The following is a 22774-nucleotide window of genomic DNA, read 5'->3' as shown; positions in this document are numbered from 1 at the left end:
ACATGCCTTAGCCCCCTGCAGCCACAGAAAAGAAGCTCACATCTTGTGATGACATGCATCTGTGCACTTATTTGACACAATTCTCATGATTTTGTGTATATATGTGAACACAAAAACTGCATTATCCTTTTAAAAATATCTGTAAACAAAAAATTATTTTTATTTTTAAAATTTTAGAATATTTACTTTATTATTCTAAGCTTTAGAATGTTTATTATTTAAATAATAAATGGTATTTAATTACAATTACTAAGCCATAGGAATATCAGAGTGGTGTTTTCTTCATAACACATATTGCTTGTACTTTACCACATTGGCACTCAGATGATAAACCCACAAAACACAGTGGACCAGAAACAGCCTGTCAGAGCTTCCCCTCCTCACAGCTTCAGACTTTAAGGCAATGGAGTTGCACTAATTTTCTTAACAAAGTACTTATCTTTCTTTGCTTCAGTATAAGAGAGGGGGATAAATAATACTTTTTTTTCTGGTAGTCTGAAGATAAGTAAGTTAATTTAAACTACTGAGTATAATGTTTCTCGCTATATGTTCTCAGGCACAAGGGCAATCCAAGTTTTGCAATATTGCTGTGATGTGTGTTTTACTTATTTGGAGGACAAAAGAAGAACTTGGGGTAATTTGTTAATCCACAAACTTTTCAAAAATTATTTTAGTTTCATAAAAGAAAGCAGAGATCTCAGTTCTCCCTATGCACGAATAGAAGGACAAAGTGGGACAGAAGAGACAGAGATGAAGATCCTCTTGGCTAGGGCAATCTTGTCAGGCTAGTTTAACAGGGTTAAAAACCATCCTAGTGTAAATAAATGGGAGCACTATAGCACATGGCTTCACAAAGCATAGCCTGCAACTTACTGGACCCCAGACAAAACACACTATCATGCAATGCTGCCCTTGCCACTGAGCCCTGGGTCTCCCAAAGCATCTGGCACCCCTAGCCATGGTGTAGCTGGCAGAACAACCTGCTTCCCAGAGTGCTGTGGCACCACTGCTCCCTGCAGTGCTCTCCCCTCCAGCTCAGGTGTGGATGGGAAGATAGAGCACCTTAAATTCATCTACACATCAGAAAACTGATATACAATTGGCTCACAACTCAAATAAAAATATAAGAAGAGTGTTATTATTTCCAACTTTTGGGTCTCATGTACCCAGTAACCTGTCTGCAGCAGCGACAAAAAACTGACCCCTGAAGAACAGCAACAATAGGATGAACATAATTGATGTTTTCTGCAAGTCATCTCCCAGCCTCCAAACATTTTCAGCTCAGGGACTCCTCCAGCCTCATCTAGATTGCCCAGGGGTGGACCTTTCTTCCAAGTACTTCCCTTGAGTGTCTGAAAACATTGCTGCAATTGTCATACCCTTTGGTAAAGAGTTTCACAAATCCAGTATGTGCTGCATGAAGAAATATCTCCTTTTCTTCTGAAAAAGCATCCTAAATCTTTGTCTGATAGTCCACTACCTCTTGCATTGGGAGAGACTGTGAACATTCCAAACCACCCAGTTCACACCATCCCATGGTTTATAGACCTGAACCAAAGAAACCCCCATGTTGATCTCTGCCTGAGCCTGAGGCTACTCAGCCAGAGGCTGACTATCACATGTGTTTTTCTGCTTTTTTTCCAAGGGATTAGGGAATTTATCAAAATCTTCTTGTTGCCCAGGGTCTCTGCACATCCTTGTGGCAAAACTTCAGCCCTCACCCGCTGGCTGGACATTGACCATGATGAGCACAACAGCCACACAAAACTTGGTGTGGGCCACTGGTCTCAAATATTTAATTGCCAAAGTGTGAGGGCTGCATTGCTCTCTTCATGGTACTCTGCAAAATACCAAAGATTTTTGCTTTACCTGGTGTATTAAGTTTGGGATATTAAAGCTTCATTACTAAGGTGCACTCAGTAGCTTTTAATTATATTACTTGGCATCATGTTTTCCTTCCATCACATCATTCTGCCATGTTTTAATGTGCCTTATGGCTTGCTTTCAGTTAGCTGCATGTAAGCCAGAAAACAGAACTTTTAATGGTCATCAGCACTGCAAGCATTCATATATTTCTTGCTAACAGCTAATATCTGCATGTGATGCTACTAAGTTTTTCAGATGCCTTCTGAAAGCCAAAAATTCAGGATAAGCTCAGTCAGCAGACTTCTTAAAAGGCTTCCTAAGGAACCATTTCTAGTGCTCCACGTTTTTGCTATTTTAACTTCTCTCAGTAAGTGGGCTGGAATGGAAATCCTGCCTGATGTAGCAGATCTTGTTCAGGCAACATACCTTCAATTGATTTTACATCCATTCATCAGACTCATTTGCTCTAAAAACTGATTTTATGTCTAGATAGAACACAAGCAAATATGTTTAAATCAGGTACCCCGTGTTTACATGTGCACCATAGGCTACCCAGTTTACCTCCCATACTGGGACAGGAGGACATTTTTAATTATTTACAACAGGGGCAGCTCCTCTGTAAAAATTAGCTTGGCCATTCATATTCCTCACAGGTCTGTCAAGCATCCCAAAAGCATCAGCATATCCTGCCCTGCTCGCTATGCAGAACTTCCAGGCATCTTCTCCCCTGCTGAGGCAGGGTCACCCAGCCCTGGGAGTAAGTACTGGCATCCTAAAGAAGAGTAGCTGGAGCCAGGAACAAATATGTGGAGAATGCTGGAAAAAATGTACCAAATACTTCAGGTTAATTGACAATCAATTAAAGCTAATGCCTAGGAAAGCTCTCATGATATTGCAAACTCAGGGCTGAAAGTGGTAAATATAGAGAGCTTATATCTGCAACCTTAAGGAGAAGATGCTGATACTATTTCTCATTTTTTACTTTCTTATGTTTACTATGTTTAGCAATTTTCCAAAGCAAATTTAAGATGATAGAATAGACCAGAAATAACTCCATGGCAGCATGCTCAATGAGGATGACTTGATCAGCATAACTTCTACTGACTGGTGTTTCAAAAACACCACAGTGGCAGCAGACACAGCAGAGGAAGATAATAAAAGTGCAGTGAAGTGATACCTCTGGGAGTCACCACTCATGGTCTTTCTCTCCATTCTCAACTGATCACCATATTGCCCTGGTTTTCCTAGGGACCTGCTGGAGGAGCACTGCTAAATACTTCACACAGTCCCCCCCAGGATCCCTCTGGAGAAACAGCCTGGACCTGAGAATCACTTATGGATGGGCTCATGCACAGCCAGGGCCCTGGTTCTGTGGCAGAACTAGTCTCAAGTTAGCAATTGCATGTTTAGCATATTATGCAAGCATTTATTCCTGCTTTTTCACAAGTATCCATTCTTCCGCTTTGTCCTAGCCACTCCTTTTCTCACTGATTTCACATGCCACAGGAGCACAGGTCCCATGGGCATCAGCATTCTCCCCCCAGCCTTGCCTGCCCTGCAGCAGTGACCCTGTGCTGCCTGGGATAGGACCCAAATACTGCTCAAGCCATGTTTCTCCTGGATTCAAATCACTGAGATCAAAAGTTCAGCAGGTTCTGTCCTCAGGTTCTATCCGTCTGTTTATGTGCTTATTTGTTTCAGCAACCTGCAGGTCTCACAGGTCTTAACAATCCCATGAGAAGATCCTTGCCTTTCTTCAGAGCTGGCTTGACTTGTGCAAGCACAAACTGAGGGGCTGCTTTGGAGGGACAGCAGAGACAAGGGGTTAGTGAAAGATCATGAAATGCTGTTTGGAGCAAGCAAATTACCATTAAAGAATGCTGCCCACTTATGTAGAAAAACTGGGTGCCAGCCGCTCACCAACCCTGTTATTCAAGTTCTGCAGCCTGCAGCAAAAGGCTCCTAGAATTAGCTCTCCCAATCTGGTGGTGAGACACCTCTGATGTCTGAAATGGGTTTGCCTTGGGGTTGTTAAATACTTGCTCCATGTGATTGAGCTAATTAAAAGTTTTTAGCCAAACAAATCCCTGTTTGTGAGGGTATAAGAGCTAAGAAGATTAGATGTTAGTTAAACTAGACATAACTGAGAAAACAAAGTTGCTGCTGTTAATTCTTAAAAATGCTACCCCACTGTGTGCGGGTGAAAGGAGTGGATAACAAGATTAATAGGTGAAACAAAAGTCTCAGATGACAGGTATATCCCATCAGAAGAAGTGCTTCATTGAATTCAATATTGCAATGTCACAGGGGAATGAATATATTTATTCTACATACAGATGGAAAAACCAGCTTTAGTAAAAATTGGTCTTGATCTCATGTATGCTTCTTGCAAAGGACATGTAGGTATTTTCTGTTATTCTATAAGTTTAATATTATAGCACATCAACTAAACAGGTATACACAAATAGCCCCAGAAGCTGGCTGAGAACAACACAACTCCACAATTTGATCAGGAAGATTGTCTGCTACTACACTGAGAAACTGTAAGAGTCTTGTTGTACCAATGAGTACCAGCTGGGAAGTCAGTGTCTATCAAAGACTTTCTGCCCTGTCCTTCCAGGGGGGTCTCAGTTGAAGAGAATCAGCTTCTTTTAAATTTTCATAGGAATCAGAAGTCAACTGTTTTATTTTTCCAGTAGGGAAGTGCTTGCAATTTCATCCCCAGTAAGAATAGATTAGGGAAAATTGAACTTGCATCTACAGCATACTTGTGCCAAACAAACGTTTCTTCCCTACAAAAAATCCCCACAAACCTCTAATGGAGGCCATTAGAGCTCCAGACTCCTCCTTCTCCCCTTCTGCAAACAGACTCGTGTCTTATGCTTGCTTGGAAATTCTTGACTTTATTCCCAGTGAAACTGTTCAGCAGCAGCCAGCAGCTCTCTCCATCAGCATCTGCTGCTACCTATCATTTTGCCTTGCCTCACTCTTTTCTGGGCAGACATCCCATGGATCACAGGTTTTTATCTTGATGGCTTTATACTCCCCTATCAGCCTCATTCTAGAACACCTGCTAAAGCAGCTAGCACTAATTATACTTTTATTTGAATGTAAATACTTTGCTTGGGGACATAATAAGTATACATCTGATTTTGGAGCCTCTGCAAGAAGATTGTTGAGCTGATCAGTGCCAATGAGGAAGGGAGAGATGCAAAAACTACCTCCACAAAAGTAAGTGAAGTCAAACCACGTCAGTGAGTACTCCTGGATGCTGAAATGGAAACCAATTGCACCTTTTAAGGTCCAGAACAGCTGACACACTTTAGACCCATGTCATTTAAATACCAGTTGCCCAACCCAGAGGAGAGATCATCACTCTCCCAGGGATAGGGTTGGGTTGGGGTGAGCTCTGCATCGTCCCTTACACACAGTGTGGGTGCAGCCGTTTGGTTTTGGCAGGTGACACAGCATCCTCCTCTGGAGGCAGCCAGCCCCTGTGCCAGAGAGAGATTCTGGGCACATTTGATTTACTAGCAGAGATGGAGCTAATGGGGAACAGAGATAGAAAACCAAACTCCTTATTTAACAAGCAAAATAAAGAAATCTTTTACATCTGGAAATACTGAGGCAGATGATCAAATAATTAGCACTGCAAGTTTGTACTGCCTGCAGCTAGAAGAACTGCTCTCTGTGGAAGCAGGAATGTGGTTGAGCCTGCAAAAACCTGATAAGGGATCTGTACCTAAGATTTTTGGATGGTCTACATACGTCACAGGTAAGTTTCCACAGAGTTGAAGGAGCATTCAGGACTGGACTCCCATGGAAAAACTCCCAACATTACCCAGTTAAGGATGGCCTTGCAAGCAAGTGCCAGCACCACATTTTTACTCCTTCTGAGGAAGTTTATCAAGACTAAAGGCATAGAAACAACTTTTTTTTTTTTTTTTTTAATATCCCTAGTTGACCCCAGTAACTGCAATAAGAAAAATTCTTTTTACTTGCTTTTCTGAACCAAAGAAAAGAAAAAAATTCCATTTAAGTTTAATTTTTTTCCCCCAGCACTTTGGAGGTTACTTCAATTTCCACATAAAGTGCTCACAATTGAAAATTGGAAATATTTTCCTTGGAATTTTAATTTTTATACAGATCAGTCTGTTTTGCACACTTGACCCAAGCTCTAAAATAGTTTTATTTTTACAAAATCTTCACTTTTGGTAAGTACGTAAGCTGTTTATACCTATTTTTATCCTAGCTGGAATCCTGATGAGCTTGCATATTGCAAGGAAAAAAGAATGGGTATGGATTTCTATGCTGATGTTTCATCACATGTGTGGGCTGAGGCTGGCTGTAGCTATGAAATACAAATGTAGTATATACAGATCTTGCTGATCTAGTAGAAGTGTTAAATAACAAATCTCCTGGCTCTTTTACAGAAGATGATTCAAGCAATCTGTAGGTTCCTAGGCTGCTGCACAAGATCACAGCCTGATCACACGTGTATGATGGCATAAACAGATGAATAATAGCAACTGCATTTTCAGTCCCACCCACACTTCATCTCATTTCTTTAAATCACACCTACACACAATGCTTGGCTAAGATTGACAAACACAGACTACAAGAAAATCAATATGTTGTTTTCTGAATGTGTGTATTTCAGGAGGAAAAAATACCTGGGGCTTTCCCCCCCCCCTTTTTTTTTCCTTGTTTTTATTTTCAAGGAAATAAATCTGAGAAAACAAAAAACAAGCTATGAAAGCCATTAGTTGCCATTAGTTGGGATTTCGAATGCTAAGTCCTAACACAAGTGCAGGTAAGATTGGACTAGAGTAGGAGACAGCTGACCTATTCCAAAATATTGCTGCCTGGCTTCCCCATTGGGCTGCTGTCAGCTCCAGCACATGCCATGACCTTGCCTCTGTTGAGAGCTGGAAGAGTATTGGCCTTGACTTGAATGGAAGCAGGACCAAGCCCTGCTCAGACAGTTTCATATGCTGGTGTCGGATGTGCGTGCCAGCATTATGCAACAGGGTGAAAAATGAAAACTTGTCAGGCATAGAACTGGTGCACTCAAGGACATACTGTTATTTGTTTCGCAGCTTTGCCTCTCTGACAGGGATTAACCACGTGCCATTGATAGCTGCCATGATAAAGTCAACCAAAACATTTCATTTTTTAACTTTCAGAACATGATCTAAACTTTTGAGGGAAATGGCTTGCTTGGCCTCAAGTTTTTATTTGAAAAGAAAAAAATTAAACTGGGAAAACTTTTACTTTTTCCAGTCTTCTTTCCTCAGTTTTCCCCTCCTTTGTCCCCCAGCTAACAAAACAGCAGATTGAATTCACCTCCCAATTCCTTTATTAATTATTTTTTCAGTCAAGTGGGTAGGTATTGTAAGTCGCCAACCTTCTCTTTCTGGAAATTCTTTGGTGTATTACTGCATAGCAGAGTGGTGTGACAAGGATAAAGAGATTAGAAGTAATTTCATATAACTCCTTCTGTCAAAATCTGCGGAGGGCTTTTACTGGTAACTCTGAGTGTTGCTGAAATTCTTCATTAAAAACTTTCAATATAAGGGAAGGAAATCTCTAAGCTCTAAGACACAAAGTAACCAAAACACAGGGAGAGAAGGAATATTAAAACAAAATCTGAACAGAGAGGGAATGCAAAGGAAAAAAAAAAAAAAAAACCCACCCTGCTCTAATACAAGAGTAATAATGCATGTTATCTCCAGGAGGGTTGACTCCAGCTTTGAAAGCCAGAAAACCACACGCTGATTCTCCCCAGTTTCTGGTAAGTGGGCACAACCTTTGCAGACACAGGCAGACACAGTCCTTGCCAGCCTTAGACTGCCCACATGGCTGTGAGCTGCTGCTTGGTGGTCACCACTGCAAGCTGCCTTGGCTCACACAAAACTCAGACTGTGCTTTCCCTGTTTGTTGGATCAGCACACTTCACAGGCAGCCTAGACAGGTCAAATCTGGCCAGTAGATGAAGAATAATTCTGAGTTTAGTGGTCAGGTATGGCCCCTGGTATTGTCAGTGTGAGACAGCAGGGGTGAAGCACACAGAGGAGAAAGAACCAAATACAATCTGGTCCATGCAGCTGGACCAGTCGACAGACCTGGTAAAAAAGCTGAAAAGAGGGTGGTTTGCATTCTCTATGGCTGTTCTATTAAATGAAGAGAGGAAGGGACAGACATTAAATGATAATGTTGGTCCAGCATCTTTTGGGAAGTTACTATTGTGATAGAAAGCAATCACCAGGTATTGCAAATCCTCCTCTGCAGAGCCTGTGACCTTGCAGAACAGAGAAAGTGCAGATGAACATGAGCACAGGTGCATGGAAGGGAAAATACTGTACCACCATGGGTTAGGAGAAGAGTTTAATTGCTTTGACCCCTATTAGAGGCACATACTCTTCTATTTTTTTGGATGTCCTTTTTTTCTCTTTGTGAATCATTCACCCATTAGTTACCACAAACACATTCACATGTCAGGTTTGCTCAGTGAAGGCTGTGGCACGATCTGCTGTGTTGTAGCCCACTCAGGACAGGAGTTTTTGTCCTTGAGCCATTTGCTATGAATGAAGGATGTTGCTCTGTTTGCTTCATTTCTGACTCAAGCTGGTTGACCAGGGGATAGCCTTCCTCTGCTATCTGAGGTACCCAGAGCAACAAGCATTTCTCAGTTGTCCATTTCTGCTTTGAAAAGAACCAAAACTTTGCCAGTATGCACTGGCTAGGAAATGTAATGCATTCATGCTCTGATCTTGCACATTTCTTGAGTCACAGATGATTTGGTGGGAGAGAAAGCAGCTCCATTGTACAGCTGTGCCTCAGCCCAAGGCTGCCTGAAGGCAAAGTGCAAAGCAGAAACACAGCCCTGTGTGGTGCAAAACCCTGAGCCCACAGTCCCATCCTCTGTGTCTGACCAACCTCCTGCTCCTCACCTGAAAACAGCTTAACTTCAGGCAGCTATCTTATCTTGACGTAAGCTTATAGCTAGAACTTGTTTACCCTTAAATACACTGTTCAGTGAAGATGACCTTTAACTAAGCAAGTTCACTTATGCCTGGCCCTGGCATCCTAAATTGTATAATCAAAACTATGGCAAACTTCTTAATTTATATCCTGTGTCCCTATTTTTTTGTAAATAAATATTAAATGGTTGTTATGCAGATTATCTCATTACTGTTTGTAAGTAACTAAATGTTATAGCAATGAGCACCTCTAAAAAGCCAAAGAGTAATAAATCTCTCTTCAGAGCTAAGGAATTCAAGAGCATGGACCATTTACATCCTGAATAGCTGGAGGAAAAAAAAAAAAGAATGTAAAGTTCATTGTCCACCCTCATTTTTATGGATGACATATGGCAAGGCTACTTCAAAAAACCACATCAGTACTGAATGTGTCAAAAAGCCAGGACCATATTATAATAATATGTATAACAGAAGGCTAACTAGGATTGTGCAGACTATGAATCTGGCTATCTGAATTCCACACTTTGTATTTTTTTTATGAGTAGGATATATCTGTGCACGGTTTCCTAAACTTCCCTGTGCTTTTTTTTGGATGCAAACTGAAACCCAGCCCCAAATTCCATCATGAGGCATCCTACTGATGTGTGTGTCACCGGAGGGATAGCACATGATATTTACTGCATGGACTTCTGTATCACAAAGGAACTGTAACTGACAAAGGCAGGGCAGCAGCAGAGAAAGAGGGAAGAGGCAGGAGTAGGGGACTCCTTACAGCTTCTGGAGGGAAAGTTGGAGTGGTGAAAACCCTTGGATTCACATCCCAAAGTGGGCTTGGGCTGCATCCATTCTCCTTGGATGACTTGCCCTTTCTTCTGATCCCGCCCTTGTCCAATAGCAGTGCCTCAAACTCCCACATTCCTTCCTCCTGTCATTGTCTCCAGCCCTGAGAACCCCTGCCTGGCTGGCTCTGAGTGCAGCCCCCCGTATCAGACCTTGCTCCCAAATGTCTGCCTGCCCAGCCACCACTTCTCAGTCACTTCTGTTTGAGTTATCACATTCCCATTTCCATCATCCTTCTGACTCTTTGTCAGCTTTTCAAAGCAGAAAGCGGTCTTCACTCTCCTCCCTCTTTGTCTCTCCTCTCTCTTCCCTCCCCACTAGGTTCAACCTGTTCTTCAGGAGCCCCACACCCTGTTTCTTTGCTTTCTTTATCTTTAGATGCCCTATAGGCTGCTCTTGAACTCAGGGCAGAAATCCCAGCAGGCTCATGCTAGAGCTTTGACAAGTTTTTCTCAGAGTATAGGCAGTGTCAACCAGTGAGTTTGGGGACTTTGAAATTAAAAGTTGAAGTTTCCACTAAACCCATGAAAACTCTGTTTTTAAAGACTTATATCATGCTTTGGCCCCTGCACAAAAGCCACTTCCCTGCTTGAGGTCAAGCACTTAGGAAACCTTAGGAAGAAGCTGCAAAAGTTTGAAAAAAATTCTCTAGCTTTGATTTTCAGAAATTGCCAAAAAGTTTTAGGGTAAGTGCAGAGCACTTAGGGTAAATGCAGAGCAATTCACAGGCCTCAGGTGTCTTGCCATGCAATGCAGAGCTTTGCAAAACTATGAGCAAATAAAAATGGTCTCCTAATGGAAAAGGCAGGGCATCCTTTTTAACTAGTGTTGCTCTGTCGTCTTCCTTTTACATCTGCTTGTACAACGGAAATTTTTGGATGCAAAATGCCATGCACTTGGAGCAGTCACAGTCCCAGACCTCTGCAGGTTAGATTGTGTGAACACTTTTTTTCTGGAGTGGGCTACAATAGTTATATCTATTTATCAGCACTAAAGCTACAGCCACTTTAGCAGTGCATTTCAAACTACTTTTCCAAAACCAGTGATCTGAAGCAAAATCTGGGGCTTCTCCCACCAGCATTCTGGGGTCTCCTAGCTCTCCCCTGTCCCTGGAGTTTCACAGCAAGTGCTGCTCACTGCTCTGTCAGCAGGACCTTGCTGTCACTTCACAGGACACATGAAATCATGGATCATGGATCATGAAATGCAGCCTACTGGCAGTGCCCCCTCCCCATCCCTTGACAGCTTGTGCCATTGCAATGCTCCATGGAGTCCCCCTCACCCCAGGCTGTGGGATTGGAGGAAGGGGAGCTGAGGCAAGGAGCCCAGGGGCTGCCAGAGGTTTGGGCTGGGTGTCCAGCTGTGATTGGCACCTTCCCTCATCCTTCCCCAGGACTCCCACAGCACCACGGCCATCAAAATGAGGGCATAAGCCAAACACAGAAAAATCCCTAAAATTTGCTGAAGTTCTCCACAGATTTGCCATAGTAGACCTCACAACCTGAAGGGATGTTCAGCTATACGAGCAGAGGCCAGATATCCACAAAAATCACTTGACTGTACCGTTTTTAACTCATGCATGTCATTTTCTATGGCAAAGCAGGGACATGAACCCAGGTTTCCTAAGGTTTATACTGGTGCTTGTCCTGCAAAACCAGTCATTGGTATACTTTTTGCTTCTTGCCTGGCTTGTTCTACACCCTGTAGCACATATGCATACAGGAGTACGTGTGAACCCAGAAGAAACCTTTATTAGTGATTGACATTTGCAGGAGCTTTAAGAATGCAATGATTTTGGCACCAGTTACTTTCCAGGTAAGGATTAACAAATCAATGCGTTAACCAACACCTGATGTTCTTTGTTTGAAAAAGGCCATGTTTCAAAGTGGCAGCAGCTTTCAGATTTATTTTTTCAGAAAGATTGTGCTTTGGTTTGGAAATAGGGAAGCACAGCAAGGATTGCAACACAGAACAGAGGAGATTAGATGAAGAGGAAATGTGATATAAGTGGTTTGGATCTACAGAAGAACCAACAAAATTATGTTCATCTCACACTGTCCACATTACAGTGCTTGATTTAGAAGACACAAAAGCAGTGTCCCCTCACCAGAGCTCAGGCAGAAGCTAAGCCTTTTCTGTGTCTTGGTATTGTGGCTGAAACCCACATTCAAACAATGTAGAAATATGGTGAAAATGAAAGTCTGGTTCAACCAGCTTGCCTGTCAGTTAAAGCTCCTGATGGTGGCCAGAAGGGGGTTCACCCCTTTTGCTTTTCCATGGTTCCAATGTCTCTACATCCAGGGTTTGCAAAGATGCAGAGTGGGTGGTCTGTGGAGCACCAGGGCACACACAGCCAGTTCAGAGCACGTATCCTGTGCCAGGATCCCTGGCCAGCATTCCAGACTCACTGACTGACACAGACAGAGCATGAGGATGGCATGGAGGCTCCAGAAACTGGCACCAGTGCCAGAAGGCAAAGGTGAACCTCTGAAGATGGGGAAGCTTGGAACACAGAACTCCACAAGAAACTTGCGTAACAACAACAACTAGCAGGCTTATCTAATCCTCTTTGCACCCACCTCAGCTCTGCAAAGGGTTTGTGGGACCCATTTGTGGGTGTTCCTAGGGCACAGGGGACAGATCACCATTATCCACCCAGTGATAACACAATTACAGCTCCCAAACTGCAGCAGGATCCTCTTCCTTTAGTTTGGAGTACAACAAAAAAGAGACCATACTGTTGCCTATGTATTAAAAACATGAAGGTGAGCCCAAAGATACTATAAATTTACCCCCCAGCTTACAAACCCCTGTTCATCCATGTCTTGTGTACTGGCAGCATGCACTGAGAGTTGATGTCCTTAACTGATTTTCACTACTACCAGTATGAAGCTTTATTGAGCTTCTATGCTTACAGACACATGGCATTTTCCTACACAGCCCATGGGTAAATAATTGCATTGTCAGCAATTTTGCTTAAATTTCCTTTGGAGAACCTGTATTTTTTACCCAACTTATTTATTTAGAAAAAACCGCTGTTGTGTCTATTGGAAAATATAGGCAGAGATGCTTCATGCTTCACCTCTTTTATATATATATATATAGTATATTCTTTGAAAGCTCATCTCTTGTGGCACTCCTCAAGAGTGTATTTCTGGTATGCAGGAGGAGAGAAAAAAATATAACACAGTGGGTAAAATGACCCCATAAGATCTTTTCCCTGAAACAGATGGTAACTGATAGTGCTTTAGGAATTAAAAATCCAGCACTGAGACTGATTTGTGTTGATACCTATAATGCACATGCTGTTTATGTATATATATATATATAAATATACAAATATAAATAATATATTTTCCTTTTAAAAACAAACAAACAAACCTCAGCAATCTACAGGTGGAAATGTTAGGATTTGACTCAGATTTCAGTCTCATTGGTGAGGGCTGATGGGATGGACACAACCTGCTTTCAGCAACCTCACAGCCCAGGGACTAAGGGGATCACTGGTAACACCTCTCAAATCCCCTGTGTGTTTTAAGGTTGCCTCTCTCCTCAGTGGCACACTACACAAACCCATCTTTGGGAGATGACAGGAATCAAAAAGTCACTGTTGAAACTCCAGATAACTCTCTAGATAAAGAAGAGGGGGAAAAGCCCTGAAATTCTTCTGTAAGCAAAATGCTTGCCCTGGGCTTTTCCCATTCTGATGCGAGAGCCAAGAGACAAAGCCACCAGTGCCTTCAGTTTAGCAATACTTGGTGTATTTACTCAGGGCTTCTGGCAGCTCATTCCACATTCCTCAGAGCTGTAGGTTTTATACAGTGCCCTGTATATCTACCAGACAGTGTACCTGATAAACTTTCCCCCAGGCCGAGGCAGGTGGCCACGGGAATGGCCAGGAATTTGTACAGGAATTTGCACAGGAATTTTCTTACTTAGACTCCTAAGGTTTGCAAACATTAAAAACTAAAATTGTTTGCCAGTTGGTCTTGCTGCTTAGCAAAAATGTAAGCTTGTAGATGACTCCCTGCAGAAAACCAGAGTTTTCCAAGAGAAATAAAGTGACCATGGGAAGACATCTTCTCAGCACCTCCAGCAAGGACCTGCAAACACCTCTGGTAGAACACAGGTCAGAGAACAGACCTTAAAATATCAGGAGGGCTCCCAGCTGGCAAGGCAGAGATCAGCAGAGCAGCACAGACACAGGTGAGCCCAGGAGCTGCTGCCTGCTCAGAGCCTGTTCCCTGCTCACACATCACAGGAGGCAGGGCACTGTGCTGACAGCCCAGGTACCTCTACCACCCCTGTGGGGCTCAGGAAGATTTATTCTGCACACATACAGTCTGACCTGTGACTCACATAGGTAAGCTGAGACTTGGGACTTCAGTATGTGGAAGAAGCACGTAAAAGCCCTTTTGTTTATTGTTGCTCAATACAATTATCCTCTATTAAAATCACATTTTTTTTTCCTTCCGTGCAGGACAACTGTGGCCTGTTTGAGCCCTGCCCAGGTTGAAGCTTGCTTCTGGGCCCTGGGGTTGTGCAATGCCTCTGGATATGTCTGCAGCCACCCCTGGCCTGGGTGCTCAGGGTGAGCAGACGACTTTGTCAGTAGCATCTACTCATCCCATTGACTTTGTAAACACTGACTAAGACACCACAAATGGCAGCAGCAGCAAGCACATTCAGATCTCCAACCCAGCCAGAGGCACCTCCACATTCATGGAATGTGTGCACTCAGTACACAGATAAGTTGTGTCTTTTCTTGTCTGCTTCACGAGGGCAAGAACTCAAAGCAGAATCCATCTTCAAGAGCATCACAGACTATACTGCAGTCCCAAAAGTTTGAATAAACTCACCAATTAAGTCTAGGTCTGCTTGCAGCTTTACCTGTGGCTATGTTCCTGTGAGCTTCAGGTACCATATTAGTGCTACCTTTAATGAAAATGCTAATGACAGTGAAAGGCTTCCTGTGAGGACTAACACTCACATTAGGATGTGGATAGTAGTGTGTGAACTCTGGTGAAATTTCAGCATACAGTCAACAGAAATTTTACTGCCAGAAACATGGCCTTAAGTCATGGTAATAATGTTAATATTTAATTGAGGTGAGTTGAACGTGCTCTTTTGTTGCAAAAACATGGAGAGGACATGTCCCTGCGTGCATGTTCGTGTTTGACTCTTCCTTCCCTCCTTGCCTTTCATACTTTTTCCCTGCTCTGGCTCTTCCTCCCTCCCCAGCCATAAGAGCTCCCACAGTTGCACCTCACATACTGCTCAGACCTCATACCCTTGTTTGTCACCCCAGAACAACTTCCAGCTTTAAAGACCTGTTAACCACAGCCTGTTAATAATTCCACCCTTACAGGTCCTGAAACCTTGAGCACAGCTTTCAAACCCTAATGAAGCACCTCTGTCTCAGCTTTTCCCTGATTGGTATCAGACTCAGTGAGCTGACCTTTTCCCCCTGTCTCCTTCCTCCTCCTCCTCTTCCTCCTCCTCCTCTTTTCAAGGATTACTCATTTCTCATTTTCTCCCTTCCCTTCTCTTCCCAGCCCTGTAAATACCTCCCCTTCACCCAAGTCCATCACCTTCCTCCTTGGGTTTTGATTCCCCATTTTTCTCTTCTTATTGTTGCTGATTTATGCTGATGACCCATATCACCCTCTTTGTCACACAGCGTCCATTTTACCAATTCTGCTCCTCTCTTGCCCTGATCCTTTTCTTTTCCTCATTAAAACAGACTGTTTATTTGGCATGCACTGTCCAGAGGCTATCTACTGCTGAGTTTTTCCTGCACTAAACTACAAGTGATCCCATTCAGCACCATCCATTAGCCTTCTTCATCATATCCACCATTCAGCCTTTTTGCAATTTCTGCTTCATCAATCCTCATGACTTCTCTTTTGCTTTTAGCCCTTATCTTTACACCAAGTTAAATTGCAAAATTTTCCCTACATTTCAATTTCCTTCAATTTTCTTCCCCATAATATCCAGCCCAACCAACACCCTTCAGTTGTTTCTTCTGCTAGAAAGGTTGAAAGACTGTCTGAAAGCCCAGCCACCACTTCCAGCTATATGTGGATAAAGCAGAGTCTCTAATACTGCCCCCCTCTCAAGGAATACCCAAAGCCTCTTTTCTCTCCTTTCCACAGTGACCATTACTGCTCTGTTTGCAAGCAGGGCACAGTTTTTATTTGGGCAGCCTTTCTTTCAAGGTTTCTAAGACCTGTTGATTTTTCTGTAGTGGCTTTTTGCATGCATGTCAAAGACATTGGCTGTTCTATCTGCCCTCAAAACTTAAATACTTCCCTGGAGTCTCACCCATGGTGACATTCCTTTTTGCTCTTTCATAATTTGATCCACTGTTTCATCTTCCAAATATTACTTCAACAGTCATTTTCATAGCTTTAAATGTGCCACTCATTCTCTGTGCTCCTGCATCTTCTAACAAATAAAATAAAAGGTGTCCTTACACACAACACTTGCTCAGGCAGGCAGAGCTGAATAGCACAAACAAGTGTCTTTTGCAGCTTATGAACACCCACTTTATGCTTCCCATCATATGCCCTTCTGTTTCCCTTCATAATTCCTCACTGGGACTACCTCCCTGGTCACAACTGCAGAGGGGCTTTGCTCACCTGTCCTAAATTCCTTCTAAATTCTCTCCCTTGCTGCTGAGATAGTACACCAGCAGCCATTCTGCTGGCATGCTGCTCTCACTGTGCACCCAGCTGACCCCTCACCATTTCCTTGTGCTCCACCTGCCATCTCTCCCATCTCCTGCCTCTCACCAGCTATTTCCTGCACAAACCCCACATGGCAGTGACAGCCCTTCTGCTCCGCCTGCGTGAGCAGGTCCACACAGAGAAACACCCAGGTCAGGAATCCCAGTCTGTGACACAGCAATCATAAATGACATCTTGAATGTTCCTGGAACTCAACTTGCTGAAACTCAGCCTACACCCTGACCTGTGGTAGAGCTTACTAAGTTTCTCTGATAAAAGACAAAAAGACAGAAGTGTAGTCTCAGTTTCTTTCTAAGAAACAATTCCAGACTGTTCATTGGGTACTCGAAAGGCCAAAACATGAATGAAAACTCTGAGCTACATCACTTGAGGTGCTGCCTCTCCAGAGTAAACCTCCTAATGGGTCTCACACTGACAAATAGGATAGAAAGCCTCCCAGCTGTTAGTGGCTGGTTAAGCTGTTCCCCCTTTGGAAATACAGAAAAGTTACTATTGTCACATTATTGCTGGTTGAGGATTCTCATGCCTTTGTAGTTTCTTTCCATCTCATGGCAAATAAGCCCATCAGTGCTGACTCAGTCTCAGCTTTCTGACCTACCTAAGAAAAAGATAACTTCCAGACTCTAAGCACATTTTGTAAAACACACTTTAAAAATATCAGAAACCTCTTTCTTCTTTTCAAATAAAATCTTGCTTGGGACCAGGGCAAACGAAAGCCTGGAAAGGACAAAAATGTCCTCAAATATCAGGTAGTCAGCTTTGCAGTTACTAAAAAGTTGCTTTCCTCTGTTGAGTTTACTGTGTCACCAAAGCCCTACCAGCCATAGCTATACAAAGCCTGCATTGTCTCAGTAAGGCTACTGAGATGTTCCTGATCTTGGCAAGAGCTAGGTGTACCAGAAGCATTTTATTGAAAAAAAATTACTACAGCAGAAAGAAATATTATTTTAGACTTCATACTGGAAAGATAAAGGTCAGAGTCCTTCCCTCTGAGAAGGGAGCAGACAAGCATATTCTGTTCACGGGATCCATTTTACGAACTTGAAAATTGCACCTAAAATCCCCTTATGAAACAAATTTTGAAGTGACTACAATATAAGGAAGGATTTGTTGGTTTAAGTCATCAGTAATTCGGAGATTTCAACTTCATGGCAAAAGAGAAAACTACATACACCCATATGCAGGCATGGAAATAGTCTATGCTTAATCTGTTAGATCTGCCTCCTTGCTGCAAAGCAAACCTGATCTTTATGCTCATCATTGATTTATTTTTTAACAGGAACAGGACCTGGCATTGTTTCTTCACAAAGAGCACATACTTGCCCCTACTAAATTTCTCAGTAAATCAGAGCAATATTGGTTCAGAACACTACACACAAGTGATCAGGGCTATTTGACTGAAAAAGCCAAGATCACATTTTTGTTTCACCCATAAATGTGGCGTTTCACCTGCTGGAGTTTGTCACCCTAGCAGTGCTGTGGGCTCCTATGGTAACCCAACAGGTACTCTCACACCCCTCCAGGGTAACCCTGGTCTTCTCTATCTGTCAGATGCTCTCACAGCCTCCACAAAAGAGGATTTCACAGAGTGGCAGCAAAGTGAGGGGACTTTGCTATGTGGAGGAATCCAAGACCCCAAAATGTGGGAAGCTGCAGAAGCAGGCCCCAGTCCTAGGGACAACTCTGCTGAAGCCAGCCAGGTGAGGGCCACACAAGATCAAGGGGTCAGACCAAACTCACATAGAAACAGTATTCCCTGAAGGCTTTACCATCTCTACTGCTTATATTCAATATTTTTTTACGTTTTCAACTTTATAGAATCTGTTGTAGTGAAGGCAGCACATATTTTTTTTCCCCTAAAGCTTCAAACAAAGATTTTTGCATCCCCAGCTGCAGCGGGGACACTCAGAAATTATTAGCAGCCCTATTTACATGCCAGTCAACTCCAAATATTTCCCTAACAACACTTAGGGCCCGGATCCTGTGTGTCAGAAGAGTTCAAACCCCAAAAGCACAAGGAGGAGCTGGGCAGGATGGAAAGAGCTGCCCTGAGCTCCCAGCAGGATGCACAGCTGTGAAACAAGCCGGAGAACAGCCTCTCTCAGGGCGGGAATATGCATGGGAGGGCGGGAGAGAGCTGATGTGCAAAAGGAGAGTTTGTCTCTTGGTTTATCTCGCAGACAGCAGTCTGCTAGCTCTAGCTTTAGCTTTAGCTTCGAGCCTGCCGGACACGGAGCCCATTCCCGGCCTTATCTCCAGCTCCTCCCAGGGAGCGCAGCTGCCGTCCAGCTCCACGTCAGGCTCCGCTTAGCACCGCGGCGACCTCTGCCCCGGGCGGGGGCGAGCAGCGCTCCCGGACCGAGACCGGCCAGCCCAGCCCGGCCCGGCCCAGCCCGGCCCCGCCGGCCTAGCTCAGCCCAGCCCGGCCCAGCCCGGCCCAGCCCAGCCCGGCCCGGCACAGCCCGGCACAGCCCGGCCCAGCCCAGCCCGGCCCAGCCCAGCCCGGCCCGGCACAGCCCAGCCCAGCCCAGCCCGGCCCGGCACAGCCCGGCACAGCCCGGCACAGCCCGGCACAGCCCGGCCCAGCCCAGCCCGGCCCGGCACAGCCCGGCCCAGCCCGGCACAGCCCGGCCCAGCCCGGCACAGCCCGGCCCGGCCCAGCCCGGCCCCGCCGGCCTAGCTCAGCCCAGCCCGGCCCAGCCCGGCACAGCCCAGCCCAGCCCGGCACAGCCCGGCCCAGCCCGGCACAGCCCAGCCCAGCCCAGCCCGGCCCGGCACAGCCCGGCACAGCCCGGCCCGGCACAGCCCGGCACAGCCCGGCACAGCGCGGCTCCTCCCGCAGCGTGCGGGCTCGGCCGGACTGCTAGAGACGGAGGAATCGCAGGCTTGTCCAAATCACCGTTTGCACAGTCTGGGAGGCACGTAAGGGCACCGACACTCAGCTTGCGTTCGCCTCCGGCGGCTCATTTCAGCCCCTGCGCTCTCGCAGGTCAGCCCGGTAAAGCCCATAAAATTTAGTGGGGATTTTGCGACCTATAAGGTCCCAGCCCATCTTTAACCATTATAATAGATTGGCTTTAGCTCAAAGTTTTATTTTAAAGTCCTAAGAAGAAATGAGCTGTGTAGCCTTACCTCTAAAAATATTTTAAATCTGCTATTTCTTTTAACATGAATACGGAGACTCTAGTATTTCTAATCACGCGTATCTCAGCATGAAAAAGATGCCTGACCTCCTGATGGATACATGTATTTTAAATGGTCTTCAGAAACTTTTCACAGATAAGACCCCATTCTTATGCTAATGTCGATAACAGGTTGGCAGACAGCACACTCAGAGCCCTCTTGTCACCTCCCTGTCACTTGTGCCACAGCTCTGTGGTCTGTACGAACCACAGCATTTTAAGTGTTCAAAAAGAAGAAACAACCATAAAACAAAACATTCCTTCCGAAATTGACACCAAAGACATTAGGCAAGTCACGCTGTGCTTTTTCTTTGACGTGGAGAAACGCATATTTTAAATTAAAACTCTCATATCTGCAAATCACTTCTCAGTCTTCTCAGTTTAGTACCTGCCTCTGCCTCTCATCTGTCATCTTTCTTCAGAATCACCGGAAACCTGTCAGTCGGAAAGAGTCGCCAAAACTGCACCGAAAACCTCTGCAGTCCGTTTTAAATACTTTAAAACGTATTTTCTGAGTGAACTTCTGCTCGTTTACATTGTCAACCCAATCACAGGAGGGTAAGTCCAATCCAATCGGCAGCTAAGGACGGAGGGAGCGCCGAGCAAACCGAGAAGCGGCGGTACCTACCTGGAGCCCAGCTGAGCGCCCAGCACCATCCGCAGCAGCGGCACCGCTTTGGGCCAGCGACCTTAATGCATTGTCCTTCCTACCGCGCTGCTAAGCGAGAGTTGAGCAACTCCTCGCACTGCTGCTTGGAGCAACAGCTCTCCCAATCTTAACCCCCTCTCTTGGCTCTTCGCTTTTTTTTTTTTTTTTTTTTTTTTTTTTTTTTTTTTTTTGGCGGAGTTTTTGAGCTCTAAAACTTGCAATTAGTACCAGCTAAGCCAAAGCCCCTGCTCGCCCCTGCCCTAAGCCGCACATTCCAGGGCGCTGAGCGGGCGCTGAGCTCTTTGCCGGCCCCGCGCCGCTCTCCCGCCCCCAGACCCGCTTTCTGCCTACAAACTCGATAAGGCTGCAGCAGCTCAGGAACACTGAAACTCGGACAGCAGAAAAATTGGTCTCTAATCTCCAGCCTGGGTGGTTTTTATTATCTTCCTCCCCCCCTCCTCTCTTTCTCTCCGCACTCACAGTAGCAAGGTTGTCTCTGGACTACTCCCTGCCTTAAACTCACCAAACCAGATTTTTACTCCCAACACCTTCCCGTAAATCTGAACTGAAATTTTACCCTGCTTGCTGAGTTCTGGCTGGCTGAGGGCCAGCCAGCATTCCTGTTGTTTTAAGAGGGCAGATTAAAAAAAAAAACAAAAACCATAACCAAACAAAACCCCCCAAAAACACCACCAGCAACCCTCAAACAAACAAACAAAAAACCCAACTCCAAACCCCAAAAACAAAACCAGAAGCAAACAAACAATAAAAACCCCAAAAACAAAATTAAAAGAAAAGGAAAAAAAAAAACCTCAGAGAAGAAAACCGGAGAGATGCAAGGGTTGAAAGGAAGCAAACTTAGAGCAACTTTACTAAAAATGCTGCAGGAGGGAGTGATTCGCATTTATCTCTAAAGGGCTAAAACTGTGGGGTTTTTTTGTTGTTTTTTTGGCAGTGTCAGTCATGAGAAAATACCCTCCTCAGCCATCTGCCTCCTTCAGGTGGATGGATATTTGATAAGAAAAGAAACCTCTGGTACTCACCTGAAGGACAGCAGCAGGCATCAGCACAGCAGGGAGAGGAGCCCGCACCTCTGCCCGATCCCGTCACCCCGCGGCACTGGCAGCGCTGGTTTAAGAAGTGCCACATTTTACACTTTTCTGACCTAAAGTTACATGTGGTTTCTAGAAAAGGAACAAAAGAGAAGCCAGTTTATATAGACAAAAAAAAACAATCAAGCCTTCCTCTAAGTTCTGTGTGATCCCTCTGACCGTTGCGTGGAACGCTTAAAGAAACAATGAAGCAAGACTGTAAACTTTTTACCCCCTTTTAGCTTACCTGTGTGTGGCTGGCTATGGGCTTTGATGTATCGAAACAAAGCGCAGGACCTGTTTATAGTAAATGAAACCAACCAACAGAGAGATCTAATTCAGACTTGTGACTAAACAAACTGGAACAGGAAGCACACACCAGCAAATTTTTTTTTTTTTTAAGTAGTAATTCCTGCTAGCATTGTCATGAAACAGCAAAAAAAAAAAAAAAAAAAAAAAAAAAAGAGTTTTTGCTTATCCCTTCAATCACTTTTGTTCAAATGCGGGAGGTTTTTTTTTTTTGTTTGTTTGTTTTTTTTGTTTTTTGTTTTTTGTTTGTTTGTTTGTTTTTTTGTTTGTTTTCTGGAGAGCAAAAACCCAACCAACCAAAATCCCAAAACAAACAAGCAATGTTCCATCATGTATATGAAAATATTTAACAGAGCAATATTTACCACTAGTGGTGATCTGGAGATTTTATTCATCTATTTGTTTCCCCATGTAGGTCATTTGTGCAACTGATTAGTATCATGACCCTCACCCCAATTAACATCTGTAATTGATGAGTAGACAGAGGATCTTCATCTAGGATTACTGACAGTTCAAGCCCCCAACAGTAGATTAGAAATCCTGCGAGTTAAATCTTTAGAGAATAAATAATACTGGGGCTCAAAAATAGCGAAAGAAATTTATTACATAATTCTTCCTAATTTTAAAAATAATTATTTTTATCTTAATTCTTAGCAATTCTTAATTAGGAATTCTTCTTAATTCTTCTTAATTTTTAAAAGATTTATTCAGAGCTGGGTACCTGCTATGCTGGCTTTTTTCTGTTATGTTACCTATGCTTTTTGAAAGCAGTTTGTCCTTCTAAAAAATAATCTCTCTAATTGTAATTTTTTTCAAGTATAGAAAAATCTCACAGGTTTACCTAAGCAAATCCTCATTCACTCCCTAAGAGAGTTTTGCTGCAGGCAGAAACCAATGAATCAAACTCCTATTGGTATAATATGTAAAGCTCACAGTCAAATGTTGCAAAGTTCAAGCTAACAGTGTGTTCTCTCCAAACTATTGCAATTGAAATGTTGATAAAAACATGTGATTCCAGTTTTAGAAAATGCATCAAGAATAAAAAAAATCTTTCAGAACTTACCTACATTAATGAGTAAATAATGATGGGGAAAAGTTTTGTAAA

The 22774-nt window shown here is 43.8% G+C and overlaps 1 protein-coding gene across 4 annotated transcripts in view; it reads right to left on the bottom strand.

Annotated features, from left to right (window-relative positions):
- RBM47 (RNA binding motif protein 47) overlaps positions 1–21706 on the bottom strand; it is a 76149-nt gene extending 54443 nt beyond the window's left edge. The window contains exons 1-2 of one of the 4 annotated variants that reach the window (XM_056489622.1): positions 21608–21706; positions 21313–21453 (exon numbers count right to left, since the gene is read on the bottom strand). Coding sequence is in view for 2 of the 4 variants with exons in the window: in XM_056489619.1 (XP_056345594.1) it covers positions 20249–20277 (29 nt within the window). In the remaining 2 variants the exon portion in view is untranslated. Of the gene's footprint in view, positions 1–20248; positions 20394–21312; positions 21491–21607 lie in introns of those variants that run through there. The other 3 variants (XM_056489623.1, XM_056489619.1, XM_056489618.1) reach the window with 3 other exon arrangements.
- Positions 21707–22774: the final 1068 nt, after the last annotated feature.

This window comes from Oenanthe melanoleuca, chromosome 4, assembly GCF_029582105.1.
Source record: "Oenanthe melanoleuca isolate GR-GAL-2019-014 chromosome 4, OMel1.0, whole genome shotgun sequence".
Lineage (NCBI taxonomy): Eukaryota > Metazoa > Chordata > Aves > Passeriformes > Muscicapidae > Oenanthe > Oenanthe melanoleuca.
This window is presented reverse-complemented; position numbering and strand designations above follow the sequence as displayed.